This window comes from Plectropomus leopardus, chromosome 12 (assembly GCF_008729295.1).
Source record: "Plectropomus leopardus isolate mb chromosome 12, YSFRI_Pleo_2.0, whole genome shotgun sequence".
NCBI classification, from domain to species: Eukaryota; Metazoa; Chordata; class Actinopteri; order Perciformes; family Serranidae; genus Plectropomus; species Plectropomus leopardus.
Window position 1 is genome coordinate 4,680,073 of NC_056474.1, and position 23,869 is coordinate 4,703,941.

The 23,869-nt window shown below is 38.4% G+C and overlaps 1 protein-coding gene across 1 annotated transcript; it reads left to right on the forward strand.

The window, feature by feature from the left end:
- The first annotated feature begins 1,480 nt into the window (after positions 1 to 1,480).
- On the forward strand, positions 1,481 to 21,621 carry twsg1a (twisted gastrulation BMP signaling modulator 1a). Its single transcript, XM_042497992.1, has 5 exons — positions 1,481 to 2,427; positions 5,283 to 5,441; positions 13,941 to 14,040; positions 19,199 to 19,459; positions 21,145 to 21,621. The coding sequence occupies exons 2-5, from the start codon at positions 5,316 to 5,318 to the stop codon at positions 21,324 to 21,326; spliced, it is 669 nt and encodes a 222-aa protein (XP_042353926.1). The 5' UTR covers positions 1,481 to 2,427; positions 5,283 to 5,315; the 3' UTR covers positions 21,327 to 21,621.
- Positions 21,622 to 23,869: the final 2,248 nt, after the last annotated feature.

The window sequence follows — 23,869 nt, forward strand, 5'->3', positions numbered from 1 at the left end:
AGTTTTTGATGATTGATAATTGATTATCAACAATATTGAACATTCACAGCTTTAGCTTCTCTAAAGTGAGAGTTTGCTGCTTTCCTCCATTTTTCTATGATTGCAAATATTGTGTTTTTAAATGTTGGTAAAAAAAATAGGAATTTTTCTGAGCTTACTGTATCTTTATAGACTAATCAATAGTAGGGCTTCACAATATACAAAAAAATTATATTTGCAATGTGATATGAGTCCTGACTTAGGTGAAATTCCCCTGAAAATATAAATATAATTTACAGAAACTTGCAAAAAAAAATTTAATTATTTCATGAAAAAAAATACATTTCTCATATTAAAATAAATTGTTTATATTTTGTAAATATTTTTATTTTAAAAGAATTCTCTTTTTCAGATTAGACATTGTTCAGGAGTTTCCCTGCAGCTACTCGTCCCTCTTTTATGCATCTGTTTAGAAATAAATGTTCAAAGTATTCTTCTGCATTAAAAGGAAAATAATTAAATGTGATTTTTTTTCTGGGGTCTGCACCAAAGACACGTGTTTTCTTACTCTTATTCATCTTGAATATAACTTAAAGGCTGTGGCATCTCTGCAGCACAACAAGGCTTTTATAATGGTATTTTGTGACATTTTATTTAAATTTAAAAAGAAAGCCGCTCCTTTGCTTTGGGTATTGCACTTGGCTTCATTGCGATTTTGTCAATATTTCGATCAGTTGTGCAGCCCTAATCAATCAATTAAAGTAATTTTGAGTTGCATCCCTACAAATGATGCATGATTTTAACATTTCATCTTCAGTCATTCTCATGCAGCAGTATTACTTTTCAGCCAGTAGATGTCGCTGCACACAACAGTGCACATCCTGCAGTGATCAAACTGAGAGCTCCCTCGCTATTTCACGTGTTAACCCTTTGGAACCTGGATCGACATCAGTCTTTTTGTGCTGAGTAAATTGATTTGCTTTATTTTGCAAACATGGGAAAAAGGCAATGAGCAACTTGGCAAGAACTTTCTGGAAAATGCAAAAATAAATAAATGTAAAAATAAATGCAAAAGTAAATGAATAAAGAGATGTGACAAGAAAATTACTTGAAAAAATATTTGTGGGTAAAGGGAAAAAAAATCCAGAAAACTATATTACAGTTATTATTATTTTATTATTATTATTATTATATTGTTATTGTTATTATTATTATATCATTGTTATTGTTATTATTATTATTATATATATAATTTGAAAAATATTATAGAAAAAGAAATTTCTTTTTTTTGCACTCTCTTCTTGTCACCTTTTGTTTTGTTTTTTTACTTCCCTTTTTTGTGCTTATTTTCAGGTAATTTTCTTGTAACATCTTACTACTTTATTGCTAATTTTGGCGACATTTTGTTTTAAGTTGCTCATCCCCAAGGCAGGCAAGCCAGGTGCTTACTCAGGGTTCAAAGGGTTAATTAAGAGGAAGTATTGTTTGCGGGTAATAATTAGTTTCCGGGGTAAAGTTTATATTTTTGAAAGTGAGCTCATGTTGCCAGTTAACTCGCCTGTGTAATTAAGACTCAACTTAACTTTCTTTGTGTTTAATCATAAGAAAAATCTCTCGTGTTTGAATATTTCGACTTTTTTGCCCTTGTTTTACACTGACTTTGTAGAAATGCGTCTTGAAATGAGTGTGTGCCCTGGTTGAAGGTGTGTGTGCTCCTCGCTGACCCCCCCTCCTCCCCTGCAGGCTGAAGTGTGTGAGGCCTGTTGTGGTGTTTGATGATCTTTCGGGAAAACACGTGTAAACATGTGTGGACTGAAAAGGCCCATCAGAGAGAGAGGGGCAGAGTTTCTTTCTCAGCGGGAAGTCTGCGCAGCTTCACAGCTTCCGAATCGCCTTTTTTCTCACCTAATGAGCCACTCGCCGGGCCGCTGATAAGACCGCAGACAAAAGGGCTGGTTAATGGAGTGGGGGTGGCTAAAGGAGAAGAAAAGATTTGTGCAAAAAGAGGCGAAAACAGAGCTCACCTGAGCAGGCGAGCATCGAGTTTGGAGCTAAAAGGAGATAAACAGAAAGGATTTTACGCACAAGTTTTACGCACAAAGCGTGGCGCGGATTTAAATGTCTGATGGTGGTGGTCGCGGTGCAGTGAGGTGGATCATTTTTGCTGAAGACACTCCGGTGTGTGTGTGTGTGTGTGTGTGTGTGTGTGCGTGTGTCTGTGTGACCTGAGGCCCGGTGCTTTCCTCCACAGACGTTTTGGGTAGAAAATGGAGTGTGTGCCTTTAAGGCGCCCGACTGCCTGTCGCTTTCTGCAGCGGAGAGACTGACGCCCTCTGGACACAGTGGACAGTTGAGCGGCGGCAGAGCACCATCCTGGAGGATTTCACACAGAAAACAGCCGCTCTCACTCTCCAAAAGAAACGTCTCGGACTCGTTAACAGCGTTGTGGTGAGTTTAAACCTCAGTCTTTCTTTGCTGTTTCGCTGTTTTGAGTTATCGTGTCTTTTGCGGCTGCGCGCGAGTGAGACAAAGTTTTGGTTTTTGCGATGAGTCCAAAAAAAAAAAGAAAGAGGTGAAGAAACGCGTTCATGACTGAGGGAGCTCATGTTGCTCGCATGTTTTCACTCATGTGAAGCGGAACAATGTGCAGCAGAGTGGTGAAGTGTGAAAGCGGAGGGTTACACAGACTGAGCACCGTTTGGAAAAATAGGTGAAGGAAACTGATGTTGCCAGATGTGTGTGTGTGTGTGTGTGTGTGTGTGTGTGTGTTATCCCACTGCAGTAACGTGAGTGAGTTCTGGCTTTGAATGAAATGTGACGCAGGTCTTTTAGAAATGTGATGTTTACATGTCAAAGTCTGCATGACAAAGTTGAGATCTTCATTATAACGTTTTAACCCTTTGAAATTTGAGCAAATTGGTTTGTTTTCCTTTAAAAACACAAGTAGAAGGCAGTGAGCAACAGAACAAGACATGACCCAAATATCATTAAGTAATCAATAAAAAAAGTGAAAAAACCGGAAACCCAAAAAAAGCAATAAAAAAGAGAGAAGTTAAAAAAAAGACCTCAAAAGTACCGAAAATTGAAAACAAATTAAAAAATAGCCAAGTATACTTTTTAAAAGTACTTAATCATAATTATTCTCAATGTATCTTCAGGGATATTATTCCCTTGGCCTGTTTTTAATTTTTATTTTTCTTCTTTTTCTTAAACTAAGTTTCAGGTCATTTTTTACTAATTTCTTTCCTTTTCTTATGTTTTCAAAAGAAATCAAATTGCTCAGGTCTCAAAGGGTTAAATACATTTCCATCTTGTTTTTGCTGCAGCCTCTATGACATGAAAAATTAGATTTCAGATATTCCAGTATGGGAACAAAACATCCTGTGCAGTTTGATGCATACAGATAAAGAGAATTCAGGTAAATCCCCAAATTTTGTATTGTTGAGCTGCACACTTAAAGGCTCTTTTACCAAACTCAGTTCGAACCCCGTAACATGTTCTTTAACCAATTTCAATTTAGATTTAATACTGATAAACTTGATTTTTTTCTGAATTTGATGGCTGCAACATGTTCCAAAAAAGTTGGGACGGGAACATGTTTACCACTCTGTGACATCGTCTCTCCTTTCAAAACAAAACTCTGAGCGTTTGGAAACTGAGGACACTAACTGTTGAAGCTCTGAGAGTGAAATTCGTACCTGTTCTTGCTTGATATTTGATTTTTGTTCCTCAGCGGAGCGGGGTCTCTGTTAGTGTGCCACATATTATCAGAGGGAGTCAGGTCTGGACTTTAATACAAAGCCACGCTGTTGTAACACGAGCAGAATGTGTCTCATTGTCTCGCTGGACTTAGCAGGGACGTCCTTGGAAAAAAATGTCTGGATGGCAGCATATGTTGCTCCAAAACCTGTATGTAGCGTTCAGCATTGACGGTGTCTTTACAGATGTGCAAGTTACCCATGATGCCATGGGCACTAACACACCTCCAAACCATCACAGGTGATTTGAACTTTGCACTGATAACAATCTGAATTATCCATGATAGCCAGCAACAGTTTGAAATGCGGACTCGCCGGACTAAAGCGCGCTTTTCCAGTTTACGTCAGTCCGTCTCAGATGAGCTCGGGCTCAGAGAAGTCGGAGCCGTTTATGGATGTTGTTGATTTTTGGCTTTCACTTTGCTTGATTGGTTTGTAGATGCAAGTAAAGGAGATTTACTGACGCTGGTTTTCCAAAGCGTTCCTGAACCCAATGTGGTAATATACTTGATGCAGTCATGTTGAATTTCAGTGCAGTGCAGTCAGAGAGGTCAGAGGTCACGGGCATTCAGTGTTGGTTTACAGCTCTGCCGTCTATGTTTAGAGATTTTTGTGCGTTCTCCAAATCTTTTGATTAAAATGTAGATGTAATCCCTCAATTCTTTGCAATTGTGCTTTGAGAAATGTTCTTAATGGGGGTCGACTGATATTGGTTTTTCAGAGCAGATACTGATTATTAGTAATTAATGAGACCGATAACAGATATTTAGAGCTGATATGCATCAACAATAAGAATAAAAATATTTCTGTCAATATTTACAGTTTGGGATATAACAAACTCCAACACAAAACTTCATTTAAATGCCTTTAACAAATGTTTAATCAAAACTAAAACTTTCATCATCATACACAGCAAGTTCCCTGCAACTTTTTTTATAAAGTCAATTGAAAATTTAAATAAAAAATAAATAAATAAAAATAGCTCCCTCAGGTTTAATAATTAAAATTTCCTCCCATGCTGACACTCTTTGCCTGCATTGCAGACCGCCTTCCCTGGTGTTGCTTATGGGTAATTCCCATAATTTGACCTTAATTCATTTTATCGGCAATCTTTAAAATAAAACAGAGATACAAATAATCAACAAAATATCAAATTTCAGCCCCGATAATCAGCCAGGCCAATAATCGACCCCTAGTTCTTACACTGTTTGCAACAGTTTTTCAAAAATATCGGTATCTGCTCTGAAAAACCTGTATCGGTCGACCCCTAGTCAGTATTTTGTTATATCATCAAGGATATTGTTATTGCAAAAATACCCCCAAATATCATGATATTATTTTAGAGCCATATCCTCCACCCTTTGTCCCAGTTTATTTGGAGATGGGGTTGTAATATTTCCATAATGCACCACTTTTTTCGCCGTGTTATCCGTGATGCACCGCCTGCAGCTCCTCACGTTCGCTCCTCCTGAGGAATGTCAGTGATGGACTGTTTATTTGCTCTGGTCTCTGAGGTCCCGTCCTGCGTCCTGTGTGTTGATGTAGGTGTTTCCAGTGCCGTGCTGGTGAGCCGTCAGGATGAGGCCTGGTCAGCTGATCCTCCCCGCCGCCGCCGCTCTCCTCTTCCTCCTATCAGGACTGTCTCTGACCTCCGGCTGCAACAAAGCCCTCTGCGCGAGCGACGTCAGCAAGTGTCTCATCCAGGTAACGCACGCCGAGCTTTCACGCTGTAGTGGTGGATGTTTCATGTTGGGTTGGGAATAACTCCTGTATAATAACGCCTGTCTGTCTCACTATCAATCAACCCCAACTTCACCTAATTTTAGGAACTGTTAGTTATTTATGAGACGGAGAGGGTGGTGCAAAACGTGGAGGCACTTCAGATCATTTTTGAAGCAGAGATGAGGGAGTGATGTTTTTATATTTGAGTTAGGGAAGGGATATTCAAGTTTAAACGGTCGTGTTTAGTGTTTTTATTAAACAGGGTTCATACAGTCATGAAAAACCTAGAAAAGTCATAGAATTTGCAAATAGGGATTTCCAGGCCTGGAAAAGTTTTGGAAAACTAAATATTGTTAAAGGTAAATGGTATTTAGCTTTTGGAAAAGTCATGTGATTCTGCTTCACAAACCTGTGTAATAACACGTGATGTGTTCAAGAACTACCCGGAAATTTGAAAATACAATGATATTTTTTTTTTAAATTACACTTTCTGGCTGTGATAAATGGTCATTCTGCTGATTTTTTCTCAAAGAATAGAAAATAGTCAAAATGGTTTCTTCAAAAATTTCCAAAAATCTAAATAGATAAATAAGTAAAAACAAAATAACAAGTTTTCTTTGAAAATTGCAAATAAAAAATAAATAAATGATTTTTAAAAAGGCCAAAATTTTAAAGAAAAAACTCTCCCTCCAAGCCAGTGAACCAGTGGGTTTGGAAGGCATGTTGTCTTAAAAAAACAGCCGTAAAATAAATACAAAATACATGTGCGGTCTTTAAAATTTGCCTCAAAATCCTTCAAAAGTCATGGGAATGTTTTTGGTAAAGATGCGTATGAACCCTGTATCTTCAAAAATCCCGTACAGTGTTCAAAAATCTTCACAGAGAGCTCTCCTTGCCTTCGGTTACTTTGTGGCTGCAGACAGATAATTTGATCTGCTGAGTGCTGAAGTCATGAGGTTTTTAGATCAAAGTGGGAAATGTCTCCGTGAGTGCAGCCAAGTTCAAGCTTTTCATCCGACGGTGTTACAGCTGTTTTCGTGTAAACACAGATTTTTGTTTCTCTTTGACAAGAATGCAAATTATAAGTCGTCTGCAGCCAGAGTCGAGTTCAACTTTAGAGCAGTCCGAACTTTAATTTAATACCATTTAAATCAGCATTAAACTGGCAGGACAGACTAAAAACTACACAAGGAAACATGTCTCTGCTGTTGTCGAGGAGCTCTGCCAGTTTTGTGCAAACGCTTCACATAAAAACAAATCTCCAGCCGTAACCAAAGTCAGGTTAATATCTGTCCGAGATGGAGATCTGGAGCGGAGAACAAAGATGGAATCTGTTGTGAAGAATGCAGATACATTCCTGCGATAAGACGAATTAAATCTGGAAGAGAAGTTTTCCCAGAGCGAGCGGCGGACGAGCAGCAAACTGTGCAGATTCATGCACACCTGCGGCCGCTTGCACTAAACACCTCAAGTTAAGATTTTCCTGAAAGTCTGAGTTAAAGTTACCTTAAATTACAATCAGATGCACGTCCTCAAGTCATCTCCTTTATGTATCCTTAAAATATTATTAAGTATTTAAGATTTTCTCGTTTTCTAGGTCTTATACTTAAGGAATCCCTAAACTGTTGAACAAAACACCTCAAGTTAAGATTTTCCTCAAAGTCTGAGTTAAAGTTACCTTAAAATAAAATCAATTGCACACTCCCGCAACTGAGAGAACCCAACAGAAACACTATAAATCTGACTTGACTTGACTTTTTTGGTTACAGTTTCTTCCCAAATTTGGTTCTTCTCTTCATTCATTTTTCCGTTTTAGTTTTTAATATCAATAAGCCAGCTTTGTGAGAAAGTAACTGTTACCACAAGCGAGTACAAACAGAGAAAACTGAAGGTGTTTTGTCAAACTGGTCGCTCTGCGAACCGTTTGAGAGCAGGGTGAAACTGCTCGGTAGCGCTTTTATTTATGTGAGACTTTTGTTGACTTTCCAGCATCACTTTCCTTGTGTCACTTTTTCCTTCACGTCTGAAGCCCAGTGAGGGCCGGAGAGGTGTCGCCCCCGACATAACACACAGTCTCATGGATTTTTGTTATTTTGAGGGGAAAACATGAAGAAGAGTGTCTTTCAAACACCTGTCGAGTGAGGCAGCTTGTCCTCTGTCCTGGTGTGTGTGTGTGTGTGTGTGTGTGTGTGTGTGTGTGTGTGTGTGTGTGTGTGTGTGTGTGTGTGTATGTGTGTGTGTGTGTGTGTGTGTGTGTGTGTGTGTGTGTGTGTGACCTGCCGTGTGTTTAGCGGCCCCGCCTCTCTCATTAACATCTTTTTAAGTACTGTGTTTAACCTCAGTGGCCATTTCACCTGTTTGACCTCCGCCGCTGTGTGAGAGTAAACTGCAGGGTTTTCTTTTGCAGGTCGCTGAGGTAGTCTGTATTTTTGGGATTTTTTGGGATTTGCTGATGGGTCTCTATTGTGGTGCTTCACTTTACTAAGAAATCAGCTCACAGCGCAGGGCCAGCTTTAGTTTAGTGCTTGAGATTCCTTAGCAAACGTGCAATTGATTAAATTGCCAAACATCAGTTGGCACGCAGTCCGGGTCCCACTTTGCCTCCTTGTCCTCTTGTCTTCTTGTCACTGTCCCATTTTGACAAAGTAAACCTATACTAAATTTTATGTTGTGTTTTACTTTTATGATCGCCGATAAAATTAATTACTGAAAAAGTGTTTATTGCACTCAACCAGCACCAGGGAAGGCAGTGTGCAAAACATGCAAAACAAATGCGTCAGCATGGGAGGAGCTTTTACTGTGTAAAACCTCAGGGAGCTATTTTTATATGATGTAGAAAGTTTTGATTTAACATTTGTAAAAAGCATTTAAACACAGTTTTATAACAGCGCCGACTAAAGCTCTGTGTAAAAGGGACAGCCGGTGAGACGGGATCGTGGGCGGATGAGTGACGTTTTGACGCTGTTATGTGCGTGAACCACCATGTGAAATTTAAAAAGCGGCTCGCAGCAGTTTGCAGCTAACTCAAAGAAACAAAACAGCAGTTGTAAATGTCAGCAAACTGGGAAAATATTGAGATTCAGGAGGTCCTCACCCTCCGAGCGGAGGACGAGATCAGCAGCCAGATAACACAGACGGATATTTTCATTTTATGACGAGAAAAAGAAAAAAACTGCAAATTCTCTCAGAAAATTAAGCAGATGTTACAGTGCTTCAGATGCCACTGTTTCACAATTTTAGTTGTCTGATTCACATTTTGCAACCTGCCTGCAAATTTAACATTTTAAGTAAAAGATTGGGGGAAAAAGACAGAATTTCCCTGTCGACTTTAAAAAAAACAATCAGTTTTCACAGGAAAAAGAGTCCCTTGTTGATCTTTTTTTTACAGCTAAGATTACATTTTTGGCACAAAGTCATTTTGCTTTTTATAGAAGGAAGGTAATATTATTACAAGAGCTTCTGCAAACATCCTCAAAACATGCAACCTCTGCTGATCCCATAAAAACACTCAAACGCTCCTTCTGGTTTCAGCTTCTGTACATTTCAAACTTCCTGCGCTCGGCCGAGCGTTTGTGTTCGCTGCTCCTTCTTTACTTCAGGTGGCTTATTTCGCCTGATGAATCATTGCAGCTCTGTAGCTTCCGCGACCCCGCTGACACCGACTCGCTAGCTGTCAGAGGCGAGAGCGATGGTGCGTGTGCCGTGAAGGAGAAACTTTTCCTGCCGCTCTGTGGAAGCTCCATGTTGCTCGTGATTAGTGGGATCTGCCGGCCGACGCTCGCTTTTACGCTCTGCTGCCATCTCAAGTCATTTGTCTGAATTCCCCAAAACCCCCCGAGGGTGGGGGAACATGAGAGGAGGGAGGGGAGGCGGAGGTCAGGAGGAGGTGTGCGTCTGTTGGGGGAGGTTGGCTGAGGGAGGCGTACAGTTTTTGGTGCGGACGCTCTGTCCGGGCCGGGCTGTGGAGCAGGGTGGGGCAGCAGATTTCAAAGTGAACGCACAGCAGCGGTCGCTCGGCAGGACGAGGCGGCACATGTTCACTTTCTCTCCAGAGTCTCTTTGTCTCGCTGCAGCTGAGTTTTCACTGATTACAGCAGTTTCCGTGTGAGAGCGAGGGGACGCCTGACAGGAGCGCTCAGAGTCCTCCGGATAACCTCATCCAGGAAGCTGTTGTTTGTAGGGTTACAACTACGATTAATCTTAATTTTTTTTACGATTGTTTATTCTGGAAAATGTCAGAAAGTAGTGAAAAAAATACCCATCACAGCTTTCAAGATGATGTCTTTTAATTGTTTCTGTTACCACCAACAGCCCAAAACACAAAGAGATTTAATTTCAAGACAGAGAAAAACAGAAACAATTTCACATTTGAAAAGCTTAAATTAGAGAATATTTGCCATCTTTTTGCTCGATAAGTGTCGGACAGAGTTATTACAAAATAAGGGCTGTCAGATCATCAGCCTGGCCGATTATCGAGGCCGATATTTGGCGTTTTGACGATTATCTGTATTGGCTTTTTATGATAGATAGATAGATAGGTACTTTATTGATCCCGAGGGAAATTTAAGATTTATTTGAAAAGTCAAGGGTAAAATTAATTAAAAAGTGTGTGTATTACACTCAAGCAACACCAGGGACGACTGCAATACAAGAAATGAGTGAGTATGGGAGGAACTTTTACTTTGTAAAACCTCGGGGAGCTATTTTTATTCATTCATTTTTATTAAAATGAACTGAACTTTACACAGACAGTTGCAGGGAAATTGCTGTATTGATGTTGAAAGGCATTTAGACAAAGTTTTGTGTTCTAAATTTTGACAGAAATATTTTTATTTTTTATCGCCTCGCAGCCTGTCAGGGGCCAGATTTGGCCCGCAGGCCGTAAGTTGAGTATCACTGACTGAGATGTAGACTTATTACTCTTCTCATTTTATAGGTTAATCTTTGCAGAAACATGATTGAGTCCACGTTTAGACGAGAACAGCCCTTTACGTTTAAAACATAACATTGTGAAAATGATCCTTGTGTAGACGGATCCCCCCAAAAAACCCCAAAAACCCGCTTTAGTAAGTATGCCAGGCCTGTAGTTGGCGCGTGTGTGCGATGTACGACCCTGACGTCACGGTTCCCACGGTATCTGCACATCGCCGGTTTACGGCGACAGAGGGGGTTGGGTCTCCAAAAGATTACACTCTGGAACCTGGTTTCACAAATTTGCATTTTCAGGCCCCCAAAACGCTGGCCAAACTGCAACAAAAGCTGAACATTTCATGCAAAAACTGTTGCGTGTAAACTGTTGCGAGTATGTTCGAACATGTTGAAGTATTTATTTAGAGGGATTTTGTAGACATCCAAGATGTGTTCAGAACCGTTCTCTCACTCACTCACTGTTCTCTGTGTGGTGTGTATTAAACAGTAAACTATATCGGGAATCACAAGATTTCGGACACTGTGCTAGAATTTTCTTCCTCTGGAAATACACGACTGCATTGCATTGTGGTATACGGGAGTAAATTGTAGTGGATGAAATTAACAGCTGAGAACTTAAACACTAAATAGTTTGAAACACAGATCCAGACTTTTGTTCCTGTTTCCAGTCTTTATAGCATAAAGACTAAAAAACCCCTAACTTCGCTCCATGTCTGTTGAAGGCTCTTTTATTTCCATGAAATGATTTAAAAAGCGTTTTCTGACTGGTGTAATGTGAGATGCATGTTCCCCTCCTGGGGCAGCTGTTTAGTTTTCTTCTTCTTCTTCTTCTTCTTCTTCTTCTTCTTCTAATTCCACCTCTGAGAGTCATAATTACTCCTGGGATCAGATCCTGATCAGAGGTTTGGGGACGGAGAGGCTGGTGATTAAGCGAACTGTGTGTGGTTTTGCAATCCCTCACTTGGTGAGTCATTGGAGAGTCTTTTATCATCGCCGAGACTGTTTTTGTGCAGGAAAAGGCTTCTGCGACGATTTAAAGGAGGAGGAAAAATAGAAAAAGGGAAGAGAGGGAACATGACGGAGGCTTAACGGAGAAAAAAACACAAGGGAGGGAAGGAGGGGGAAAGTGTGCAGCCATGTTCTGTTCTCCAGGTGTTTTCTTCTCCCTCCCTCCCCCCGTTTCTCCACCTCCCTCATCGCGGTGACCTTGACTTGGAGGAATGTGCTCCCTGTTCTGTATCAGGAGAAAGCCGAGGGGGGAGAGAGGAACTCACCCACTTTTCAACCCCACCTACACGTTTGAGTTTGGTTTCCCTGGCTGTCTGCACGTCCCCCGAGACGAGCCGGAGTCGAGGAATGAAGCTATTTGAGTGTTTTTAGGAGAGTTATGGGATCAGCAGAGGTTGCATGTTTTGGGGATGTTTGCAGAAGCTCTTGTAATAATATTACCTTCCTTCTATAAAAAGCAACTCGAGAAGCTCGCTGCTAGAGCCTTTTTCTGCTGCGTTGTCAGCCTTCGTGTATGAGTCGCGTTAACAAAAACGAACCCAGTGAACCCGATTTATATGTGAAAAATTGAGAATTTACAGGATTATTTCATAATAACAGACTTTTCTACAATTTATCTTCTCTTTTCATAACAAAGCATGATGTTTTATTTTGTGTATTTAACCAGGAATAGTACAGCAGCACAAAGAATTAGCACATAAAAGAGCAAGTAAACCGGAAACACAACAGCAGAAGTTAAAGAAAACAACATAAAAATTCACACATACCAACAGGCAACAAACACGCAGTGCATACAGCGTCCAAAATGTCCCCAATCCTGTTTCTAAAATCTCCCGTGCTGATAAAAGAGTCCAGTTTAAGTCGACTCTGCAGCTGACGCCAAAATAACGGAGCAAAAATGCCAAAAGCACTTTCACCAAAGATGATTTATTATTTATTATTATTATTTATTTGATGATCCGTTTGGTCCCAGAACATTTTGAAAGTTTGAAAGTTTCCACAGGATTAAATAATTTTATCCACATTCGGGTTAGTGAAGCGCTGTAAACGGAAGTTAGCTGCTCGGCTCGCTGAAGTCTTTAGCGCGCTTCCTGTTTGGGTCCAATGATGCGAAACATTTGCATAATTTTGCAGCTTTAAATTCTAACTTTTTTTGGATTCAGACACCACTGAGCATCTCTCACATCATTCAGAATTCAAAGAATTATTTCCGTATAATAGACTACAGTCTTTATTCTGTTTAATAACAAAGTGTGCTGTAAAGCAGCTGTTTGTGGAAATTATGTTTTTATTCTTGTTTTAGTTGCTTCATTTTTTAACTGTATTAACTGTTTGCTAGTTTCATCTCTATAAAAATGTGTATTTTATTAAAAAAAAATAAAATCTTGATCTGCGAAGTAACAGTAGCTGTCAGATCAATGTGGTTGATTGAAAAGGACGATATTTACCTCTGAAATGTTGTGGAGTGAAAGTAAAAAGTACAACTACCTAAATTTGTACCTAGAGTACACAGTAACATCAGAGCCTCAGCTGCAGTCTGAGAAAATTCAAGAAAACAATTTGAATAGTGTGAACTTGTCAGAACCTGCTCCGCTCATGAATGGAAATACAGCCGAGGTTTATTATTTTTCACGCATGCCTCGTGCTGTAATAATTACTGTGCATGAAGCGAACCTGCTGTTTCTCTTTGTGTTGATGTTTTAATGGTTCGTCTGCTGTTTGTGCAGAGAGTGTAAACGCCGTGTTGTGTCTGCGGGATGATTTCTAACACTGATGCTGCTGCACCGATCAGACCTGGATCTGTTATACACACACATATTCTTCATTTCATTCTCTTTTCAAATTTATTCTCAGGTCATTTTCTTGTCAACTTTTCCTAAGTTCTTGCAGTTTGTAAATACACTAAATAAAATAAATTTAAAAAGTTAAAACAAACAATAAAGCTAAAGAAACAAGCACAACAAACAAACAAAACAAAATGAATAAATAATAAAATAAAATTGTAATCTTGGAATTTGTAAAATAAAATTGAAAAAAATAATATTAATATTGTTATTAATAATAATGATAATATTTCTAATAATAATGACCTCAGTTTTCTTGACATTTTTTTCCAACTTATAAAATTATTATTAATATTATCTAATAACTTCTCTCTTTAAAACTATTTTTTAGGTCATTTTCTTGTCACCTTTTTCTAATTTCTTGCTATTTGTGGGACATCTCTTGCAAAGTTGCTCATTGCCTTTTTAGATATTTTTTACCAAAAGAAATCTAAACAATTTGCACAGGTTTTAAAGGTTTAAATGCATGTGAAATGTGTCTGAATGCAGCAGAAGACAAGTGATGTTCCAGGTTTCAAACAGTTAGAAAATTGCATTGTTTGAAAAAAAAAGTATCAGCATCATCTTCCATATTTTGGAAACAGAAGTGTTGAGGATCCGTGTTAATGATCACTGGCTGTGTTTTATAAGTTGCTGTTGTGCTGATGCATGTTTCTGATGTGTGTGTGTGTGTGTGTGTGTATGTGTGTGTGTCCTGCAGGAGCTGTGCCAGTGTCGTCCGTCTGACGGGAACTGTTCGTGCTGTAAAGAGTGCATGCTGTGTCTGGGGAACCTTTGGGAAGAGTGCTGCGACTGCGTGGGTGAGTGCAGCGTCTCCATTTATTAGCAACATATTTCAAAGGTGACAGCAAAGTTAAGTCAGCGTATCATTTTGGACGTTGCTGACGTTTCGCCCACGCTCTGCGACGACTGTTGAGCTGAACATCTGAAGAAGAGATCAGTGCCAGCAAAGACTGCATATTCAATGTTTGTCAGGTTTGTTTTGGACATTTAAAAAGGAGGTGTAATTTAAACTTTAAATCTCAGGAGTGAAACTGAATTTGATTTCAACTTAATGCACATAACTGATTTTCTGATTTAGTTTCCTGAGTTTATCCCACATGTTCATCATCTGGTGCTGCTGCGGCTCGTTTTCAGCTGCCACTGAGGCCAAGAGTTAATTCGTCATAGCTCCCACCCAAATATCAGCCGGTGACGAAGACTTAAACTTTTTTACGCCTCCGCGTCAGTGATAGCTGGACTGAGGCATTCTGTGTTCGGGTTAGACCTCCGTCCCATACTTTTGAACGCAATATCTCAAAGAAATCTTTTGGGAATTTCCTCAAATTTGGCACAAACATCCACTTTGAGTCAAGGATGAACTGATAACATTTTGGTGCTCATAGGTTGAAGGTCAAGGTCACTTTGATGTCATCTGCTCTCATTCTTGTGAATGCAATATTTTAAAAATGCCTCGAGGGTTTTTTCAATTTGGCACAAACGTCCACTCATTGAACTGATTAGAGTTTGGTGATCAATGTGACCTCATGGAACATTTTTTTTTTTGGCCGTATCAACAATTCATACGCTAATTATGATAAAATTTTAGGATAACTTTTAGAATTTGTCAGAACATGACAAACACTTGCCAAACAGAACATTTCATTATAATTAAAATAATGTCAATGAATGAAACCCTAAAAAAGACAAAATAAAACCTGCATGTAAAAATAAAACAAAATCTTTAAATGGATAAAATCCACTTGATGACATAGTAAAAGTCAGATAAAATAAGAAAAACATTTAGTGTAAGAATGCATAACATACAATAGGAAATAAAATAAAACCTACTGACATTATTAATAAAATAAGCATTATAATAGTGTATAAAATGCATAAAATCAAGGAAAATCTTAAAGATGTGCAGGAGTATGCAAGTGCAAAGCAGTTTTTAGTTTTCTTTTAAAAAATATGATAAATATAAATATAAGTTAAATACAGATAAGTGATAATGCTGTAGACAATGAGCCGTATAATTGATCATACTGTGATTGCAGCATATTTAAATGATTCTGGCACTAATCTCTCTCCATACATGTCACACCTCGGTCTTGCTAATCTCTCCGTCGCCCGGCTGCAGAGCGCTCTCTGCCAGTAAAACCAGGCCGTGGCTGTAACGCGTTTGACAGCTGAGACGCTCACACCGGTTTAAAAGGAGCCAGTTTGTTCAGAGTGTCGCTGCTCTGATACAAGATGAGTGTGAGGAGAGGAGAGCCAGATATCCGAGGTGCCTCTGAGGAGCGAAAACGTGAAGGTTAATGCAGAGCAGAGCCGAGAGGGAGCACTGTTTACCGGAGCGCGGGAAATTAACGGAGCGCGGGAAATTAACGGAGCGCTGTCACTGCGGAGCAGCACCTCCCACATGTGGACAGGAAGTGTCGAGGTCCTCCAGAAGATCAAAGGATGAAGGAGGCGGAAGAGGAAGGAGACGAGGAGGTCGACCCGCTCAGATGAACTTTGACTTTCAGCCTCTCGGCGAGGTGCGGTGGGGGTGTAAATCTAAACAACCGGATTTGTGAAATAAGAAAACATTTGGCTGGTTAACCACTTCAAACCAGAAAGGACGGCACCAGGAAAGATTTTAGATTTAAAGATTATTTTGCATCGAAATGTTAAAAAGAAAAACAAAAACAAAAAAACACAATACAATGATCTAGAAAAAACGGTTAAAAACTATTTAATTTTGAAAAAATATTTTTTCATAGATTTTATGATAATTATAAATATAGCTCTCTGAACATCTTTAACTAGCTTTTTAAAATAATAATTTTTTCCAAATCTACTAATTTCGTGCATTTTTTTTTTCCTCCATGTTTTTGAAAGAAATTGAACCGATTCGCTCGTGGTTCAAAGGTTTAAATATTTGTGAAAGGAGTCTGAATGACAGCACCAGAAAAGTGACATCGATCCAGGTTTTCTCTTTAATTTTGGCAGAGTTTTCTTAGTTTTAAGAATTTAAAGTGTATTTCATATGAGGAGAGCAGAGTACATTTTGCATTTATTTTTAAATGTTTAATTTTGCATGTCATTGTGTTTTGTGTCTTGCTTTGCATGTCACTGTGCATCTCCTTGTGTTTGTTTTGTGTCTCTTTTTAAATGTTTAACGTCTCATCTTGCTTGATGTTTAGTTTTGCATGTCACTTATGTCTGGTTATTTTGCATCTTTTGTTTTCTTGTTTTACGTGTTTTTTTTGTGTGTTTTGCATGTTTTTGTTGTCATTTTCTGCATTATCCTGGTTCATCTTTTATTATTATTATTATTATTATTATTATTATATTACTCAGTGAGGGGGGCACTGGAGGAGGGCTGAGCCACCCTTGGTTTCCCCGCCGGCTCCGCCCCTGTAAACCAGTAGGCTCTCTGATCAGCTTTGACGGACAGATATTACTGTTGTTGCTGACAAGGAGGCTTTATTAAAACGCTTTCATGTGGAACACAAATACAAGAAACTGACACAGAGCGCTGAACTCGCCGCCGCCGCCGCCGCTGCTGCTGCACAGATGTTTAGTTTTCCTCCTATACAGCATTTTACAATACACTGAGGACGGCCTGTAGCTTAAAGCTCAAATATATTTCTCATTTATATGTTATTTTTTCTTATAGCGCTAGCCTTGACCACTTTAAGTAAGTTTCCACTCTAAACATGTTGTCGGTGCCAAATGCTGCACTTTGAAGTGTGTATCTGCGAGTGGTTAGAGCGGCCCAGTGGAGGAGCGGTGGGGAGAGGACAGTTTGTATTTTAGAGGAAGGGAGGAGGAGGAGGGAGGACACGGAGGGAGGACCCATGTGTACGCTTTATCTAAAACAGCTGTTCTGGCTCTGCTTTTAGCGTTGGTTTGTAATCCAATTCCTCTGTCAAACTCCGTTCCCCATTAAATGATTTACCCATTAGCCCTAATTCACTTTGACTCATTTGAAGGGTTAGGAAGATCCTATCAGAGGATGTGGGGACTTTGTCGGGCGATTACTACCGTGTTTGGGAATTAAATGAAGTGTTAAAAGGATCTTAATTGAGACGAGATACTCTTGACAGCTCTGTGGTTTTGCAGAACTGCTCCTGTGAGTTGATATCATATGTGAAACCATTTAGCGATGAGACGATGTGCTTAAAGAGTTAATTAACTAAAGAAAAACATTTCGTGCTGTCAAGACATGCAGATAGTTTGGATTTATTTGCTCATCTTTTGAGATTCAACCTTTGACATTTCTGCCTCTAATCCAGTCAAGACTAAAGTGATCTCTGAGCTGTGTTGTGTTAATGTATCTGTGATTTTGGGGATTTAATGAAACAAGAGGAGTTCAAAAATATATATTGGAAGTTAGGTTTAAGGCTCATTTATACTCCCTTTATGTACAAAAATAGATTCATCGGTTTCAGATGTTGTAAACGTCACTGCCCTAATGCGTCCATGCCTCCTGTAGGATAGCTGATACAGCCAGTAGATGGCGCTAGAGGGCGGAGTCAAAAATTGATTAATTGAAATTGAAAGAGGAGGTTAGCATCGCACTGGTTCCCTCGTCCAAAAACCTCATGGGATCTTTAAAGATGAAAGTTTATGATACTTACACGTTTTGTTCAGCGTGATAATCTTCACAGATGAACTCCACTTTTGTGTTTTTAGAAGCATAAATGAAATCACCAGAGGCAAAAAGCTATTGTTAGGCTAAAAACGAACTACATCGTGATCGCACGACTTAAACATCACCACTACAAACACTGTAAAAACAATCGAAAAAAATATTATAAACTGATAAATGTACAAGTTCGAGCACGACTTTGTAAAGCTGTAAAGGCGAACAAATGGGTATCTGTGTCCAGTGTGATGACGTCTGATGTCCCCGACAAACACTGTAGTCCCATTTAGCCACTTATTAGAAAACACCTTTTTTAAGACAAGTAAAAAGTTCAAAAATTGGGTTTAAGATGACGTATTTTATGTTGCAGAACAAAATGTCTCAATAGCTTTAGCCTGTGTTAACCACAGACCTTATTTAAAGCCATTTTTCCAAAAGCGAACTTCCACGTTTTAGGACTCTTTACTTCACCATTATATCATTTTTGCTTTAAACAAAAGAGTTGCCCCCTGCTGGCCATTAGAAATAATGCAGGTTTAAAGCAGTTAGCACTGGCTTCACTTTTCAGACCGGAAATAACGTCTTGCCCTGAGTGTAATGCAGGAATATCAGTGGACTTTGGTGTTTTACACACTGTATTTAAACTACATTAAAAAAAACACTGAGTTTTTACAAGGATATTATTAAATATATTTCTTTAGTAGAAAGTAATGAAAACTGTTGACAGTGATGCCTGAATTATTCAGAGCAAATGATGTAATCTCAAAACCTGTGCGAACAAAACAAACTTTCCGCATGGCTGAATAGAGACAAGCAGTTTTGTAGTTTTCAGGAACTGACCCTTTAACCCTGTAAGGCCTGGACCATCATCAGTTTTCTTGTGCCTTTTGCAAGCATTAAAACCTCTGAAACTTCAAAAAAATAAAGGCAACAGGCAACTTGGCATAAGGTGCCTGGCAAATGGAAAGAAATTAGGAAAAGGTGACAAAAAAATAACCTGAAAATGTGTTTTTTGTTTTCTAAAAGGAGAGCTAAAATTATTAGAAGGGGGAAATTTTCAAAAAATGTGATAATAATATTTACATTTTTCAAATCATGTCATGGAAATATGCAGTGTTTGTATATCAGCACTTTTTTCAAGTCATTCCTTTTTATTTATTTTTGTTTTTTTTAATCTTTTCTGTGCTAATTTTTCAGGTCGTTATTTATTTTTTATTTTTTCAAATTTTAAGTAATTTTTGTCAAGTTGCTTATTACCTCCTAATGTTGAAAAAAAACAACAACAAAAAACCCAATTTGCTCAGATTTTAAAGGGTTAATGTCTGTTCATCTTTTCCTGTCAGGGATGTGTAACCCCAAGAACTACAGCGACACTCCGGCCACGTCGAAGAGCACCGTGGAGGAGCTGCACCGTCCGATCCCCTCGCTGTTCCGCGCCCTCACGGAGGGCGACGCGCCCATCAACATGATGGTGGTGTCCTTCCCCGTCGCCGAGGAGCTCTCCCATCACGAGAACCTGGTGTCCTTCCTGGAGTCGCTGGATACTCAGCACCAGAACGTCTCCGTACCTGGAAACAGCATCCACGCCAGCTACGACACTCAAGGTAACGCTTGAGCTCTGACGGATTATTTTAGCACACGGAAACTTATGTTTATCCATTTACTGAAAGCCCACCTTAAAAGGAAGTTTGAGATTCAGTTTCAGCACAATAATCTTAAAAAAATGTTGTGGATGTCCCCAAAATAGACCCATGACCTGCAGCTGAATGTATTTACTAAAGTATTGTACTTACTGTAAATATAATTTTATTATTTATATTTTCTACTACTTTATACCTCTATTTTGCTACATTTCAGAGAGAAATTTACGTTTGCGACATTTATTTAAGGATTATTTCATAGATTATAATCCTACAGAGAAAAACATTTACAGTATGATGAATTTATAGAATATAAATTATATGTTTTATTATTCATTTATTTATTTATTTATTAAATATTTTTATTGAGCCAGAGAGAAATCTACATACATCTTCTTATGTTGATGCTCATTTCAATTTAAATAAAAGCGTTTTGAAATAAGTTTGAGGAAATAAACCGGATGATGTAGAAAGTAGGATTGTATTCTCTGATTAGAATAGTATAAAAAAAAATAGGCAATTAACTTTTATTTATTTTCTTGTTTGCATACTGTGATCTTCATTTTATTCTATTAAAACTAAAATCCATTTTTAGTTTTTTTTCCAAAAATCAAAAGGTCTTTATGTTCATGTATTTTGTATGCGTTCATTTCGTCAATATAAACCAATAAAAAGACAATTACAAAAACAAATAGGCAATAAAAATGAGAATTTTTTTCTCTCAAAATGAAGGAAATAATATTTAAATAATAATTTTTAAAAAAAACTTAAGCGCAGACAGTCTTCAAATCCTAAAGATTTTAGGGGTCATGCATGCGAATCTTGAGATAGAAAATTCACTTAAACAATTATGTCCTCAGTTCATAAACGCTTACTGAGTTTTTTATAAGAGCAATGATGATGTAACGCAACAAAAAAGCTCCTGTACCAACTTTTTTGGTTCAGTATGAGTTTATATTAAAAAACAATATATTATTATATTAAAAAACTGGATAATATCCAAATGAATGTATGCAGAGCCCTTTAAGAGTCTATATTATTTGTCTATTCTAGTGCACTAAATATATGTTGAAGAGGATTTTCAGATAATTGTTTTTATTTATGTTCTCAGTTTTTTTTTTTGGGGAATCTGGCTGGTACGCAGTTCTCTGGTCCCGTCAGATTTTTCATTGACATTTCTGCACACTCACTGAGACCCGTGGTAATAAAATCAGACCCAGCCCAGAGCTGAAGTCGACTACAAAGTCTTGAACTCAGACCGGTTGGGGTTGGGTCAGATTTTCGTAGTTTCAGGGGGGCGGGGCTGCCAAAAAGACCTCTAGCTTAGGGATTTGAAAGTGTTGTCCCGCTGCCCGCAGTTTTATTTTCAGTTGCGGGTGTTTTGGCTGTCTACCTCTAAGCCAGCACTGTTTGCTATAAAGACGCGCTCATATTGAGAGCGTTCCCACAGAGCCGAGCAATTAACTCATTAAGCTCACCGACACATATGGTCATACTTAGTTGCAGCAAATTAATTTCCCCCCCGAAGTAAACGCAGGAACATTGAGGGTTGAAGGTAATTACTTAAAAATGCTGCTTGTTGTTGTTCTGAAAACCACGTTTTACTGGATTTGTGACTCACATTGGGGTTTTTTTCCTTTTTATTTCAGAAAACATGTGCACGGTGGTCTACTTTGACGACTGCGTGTCTATCCGTCAGTGTAAACTATACTGTGAGTCAATGGGAGGATCCAAGTACCGCTGGTTTCACAACGCCTGCTGCCAGTGCATCGGACCCGAGTGCGTGGATTACGGCAGCAAGGCTGTGAAGTGCATGAACTGTCTCTTCTGAAAAGTGCGGGCACATATTGGTACCAAATGTCTGGGCCATACCAGAGGACTGAGGGCAGAGGAAACTATGACTGTTATGTGTTAGCATTCCTCAGTTACCTTGTAAAATACCCCCGACACCCCTCCTCCTACCCCTGCAAATCGTTTTTATTCTGCTGTTATGTTTCACTGTATATTTTTAGATATGTTTTCAATAGTGTTTTTTACTAGAGGTGTATATGAATAATGTATTTTTGCAATTATGGTCTGCTAAATCCCAGTCTTGTGCCAAATAAAGAAAAGTTTGGTGACATGGACTGTTTTGTCTCACAGAAAGGTGTCTGATCTAAAAGGATAACCCTTTTTTCAACATTTTAGTGTCTATAAGAGGAATGACAGTTTTGAAATTTGTCCAGTATTGAGAGAGACGCAAAACAGGCTGCCATGTAACAATTCGAGGCATTTGTGCACCGTCAGTGTACATCAGTGATACTCAATTTATGGCCCAAGGGCCAAATCTGGACCCTGATAGGGTGCTGAGTGGCCCCCCAACCATTTTCTAATTCAGGACAAAAATCAAGTGATTCACACTGGGAATTGTTTTTGTAATTTTAGTATAATTAAGGTAATGAGGTGCATAAAACTGCATCAAGTAGAGCTTTTTATTATCGAAAAAATGTCCTAAAATTGGAGAAATTTTGTGACTGCCAGCTGTGGTGCTTTCGCTCAATACTGGATCAGTTTCAGAAACTGTTGTTTCTATTAATCACTTTTATACAAAATCATGTGGAAATATGGTCCCCATTGAAAAAAATATCAAATTTACCTTTTCAAATATATTTTCTTCTTCGGCTGTATTTTCCTTAAACTTTTGAAAGATGGAGTGACATGACTTTTCTTGTGCTGCCTTCAGGGGCCATGAGTAAAAAGGCAATGAGCAACTTGGTAAAAAATGCTGCACATATTGCACAAACAATTGTAGCTTTTGAAAACCTAGGGGAAAATATAAAAGGAGAAAAGCTCAGAAAAAATATAATCATAATTATATATTTAAAATTATGTGACATAATTATTATAATTTTTAAGCATTTTTCCAGGGTGTTTCCTTCTATTTTATTTAGCTAATAATTTTCAGGTAATTTTCTTGGATATTTTATGAATATGAATTTCTTGTTAATTTTTCATTTCTTCTTTTATTGCTCATGGCCTTTCCCCATGTTCTGTAAAAAACATGAGAAAAAAAGGCTGTGAGCAACTCAGTAATATGTGTTTCACAAATTGCAAAAAAAAAGTAGCTTTATAAAATTATTTTTAAAAAAAGCTAGAGGAAAATGTCAAGGGGCAAAAAAGAAAAAACTAAGGAAAAAATGTCTAATCATCATAAATAGATATTTAAAATTATGTTACAGAATTATTAGAATTTTAAGTACTTTTTCTAGGTCATTTCCTATCTTTTAACTTTATTTTTATCTTTTATTTATTTTTTTAAAACTAATTTTTCAGGTAATTTTCTTGTATGTTTTATGAATTTCTTGTTAATTTTTGGATCTTTTTTATTTTCGTTGCTCATTGCCTTCTTCACATGTTTTTGAAAGAAATCAAGCCAATTTGCTCAAGTTTCAGAGTGTTAAAAAATGTGTGAAAAAGTGCATAGCATGAGTGGAATAGTAAATGTTTGTCCTCCCAAGTCGCATGTCTCCTGCTCTAATCTTAGCTTAGTGTTGCCTGAGTCAGGAAACGCATCATTTCCTGGGGAAACAAAGTTGTTATTATACCATTCTGGTCCACAGGTGTTCCAGTGCTCACTGACCGTCTCGTTGCAAGCGAAGGGAAAAGGGAACGTTTTCCGATGCCAATCTCTCACCGCCAAACACAAATGCTCTTTGTGATGCCAGTGCATTTTCAAAGGGCAGCAGGGTGCCCTATCACTGATTCTGTTCCCAATTGGCATGCAACAGCAGTGTGCACAGACTAATGTACCGCACGCACAATGAGACCTTGTTTGTCTCTTTTTTATGATATTGAATCATGACCTCATTTTGCCACTGCAGCTGTGGGTTCAGAGCAGATGGTGCCAGCAAAGATCAAATGTGATTCATATGTCGGGATGACCACCGGTCCTCAAGAGTGCGACCACAGCGTTTGGGAAAGTACACACGATTCAGAATAGCAAGTGGTTTTAACCAGATTTAGCTGCTTTTCAAAACATTGACAGTTTTCAGTGGTGGAATGTAATTAAGTACATTTTCTTACTTAATCCAAGATTTTAAATGTTTTACAAGACATTAGGGTAGAAATTCAGAGAAAAGTACCCATTCTCAGCAATGCTTCTAAATGTTGCAAATACAAATTTATACAAAAAAGTTAGATTTGAGGTTCTTGTAAGTGTGCTCGAGTTTTTCCATTTTATGCAGCTTTCTGCCTTCTCTCCAATATTGGAATATTGTACTTTTCACTCTGCTAAATTTGTTTGACAGCTTTAGTGACTAGTTACTTTTCATATTCAGACAAATTTTCATTTGTTTTTTGGGGTAAATGTCCTGACCTCTCATTAAAAATACCTTA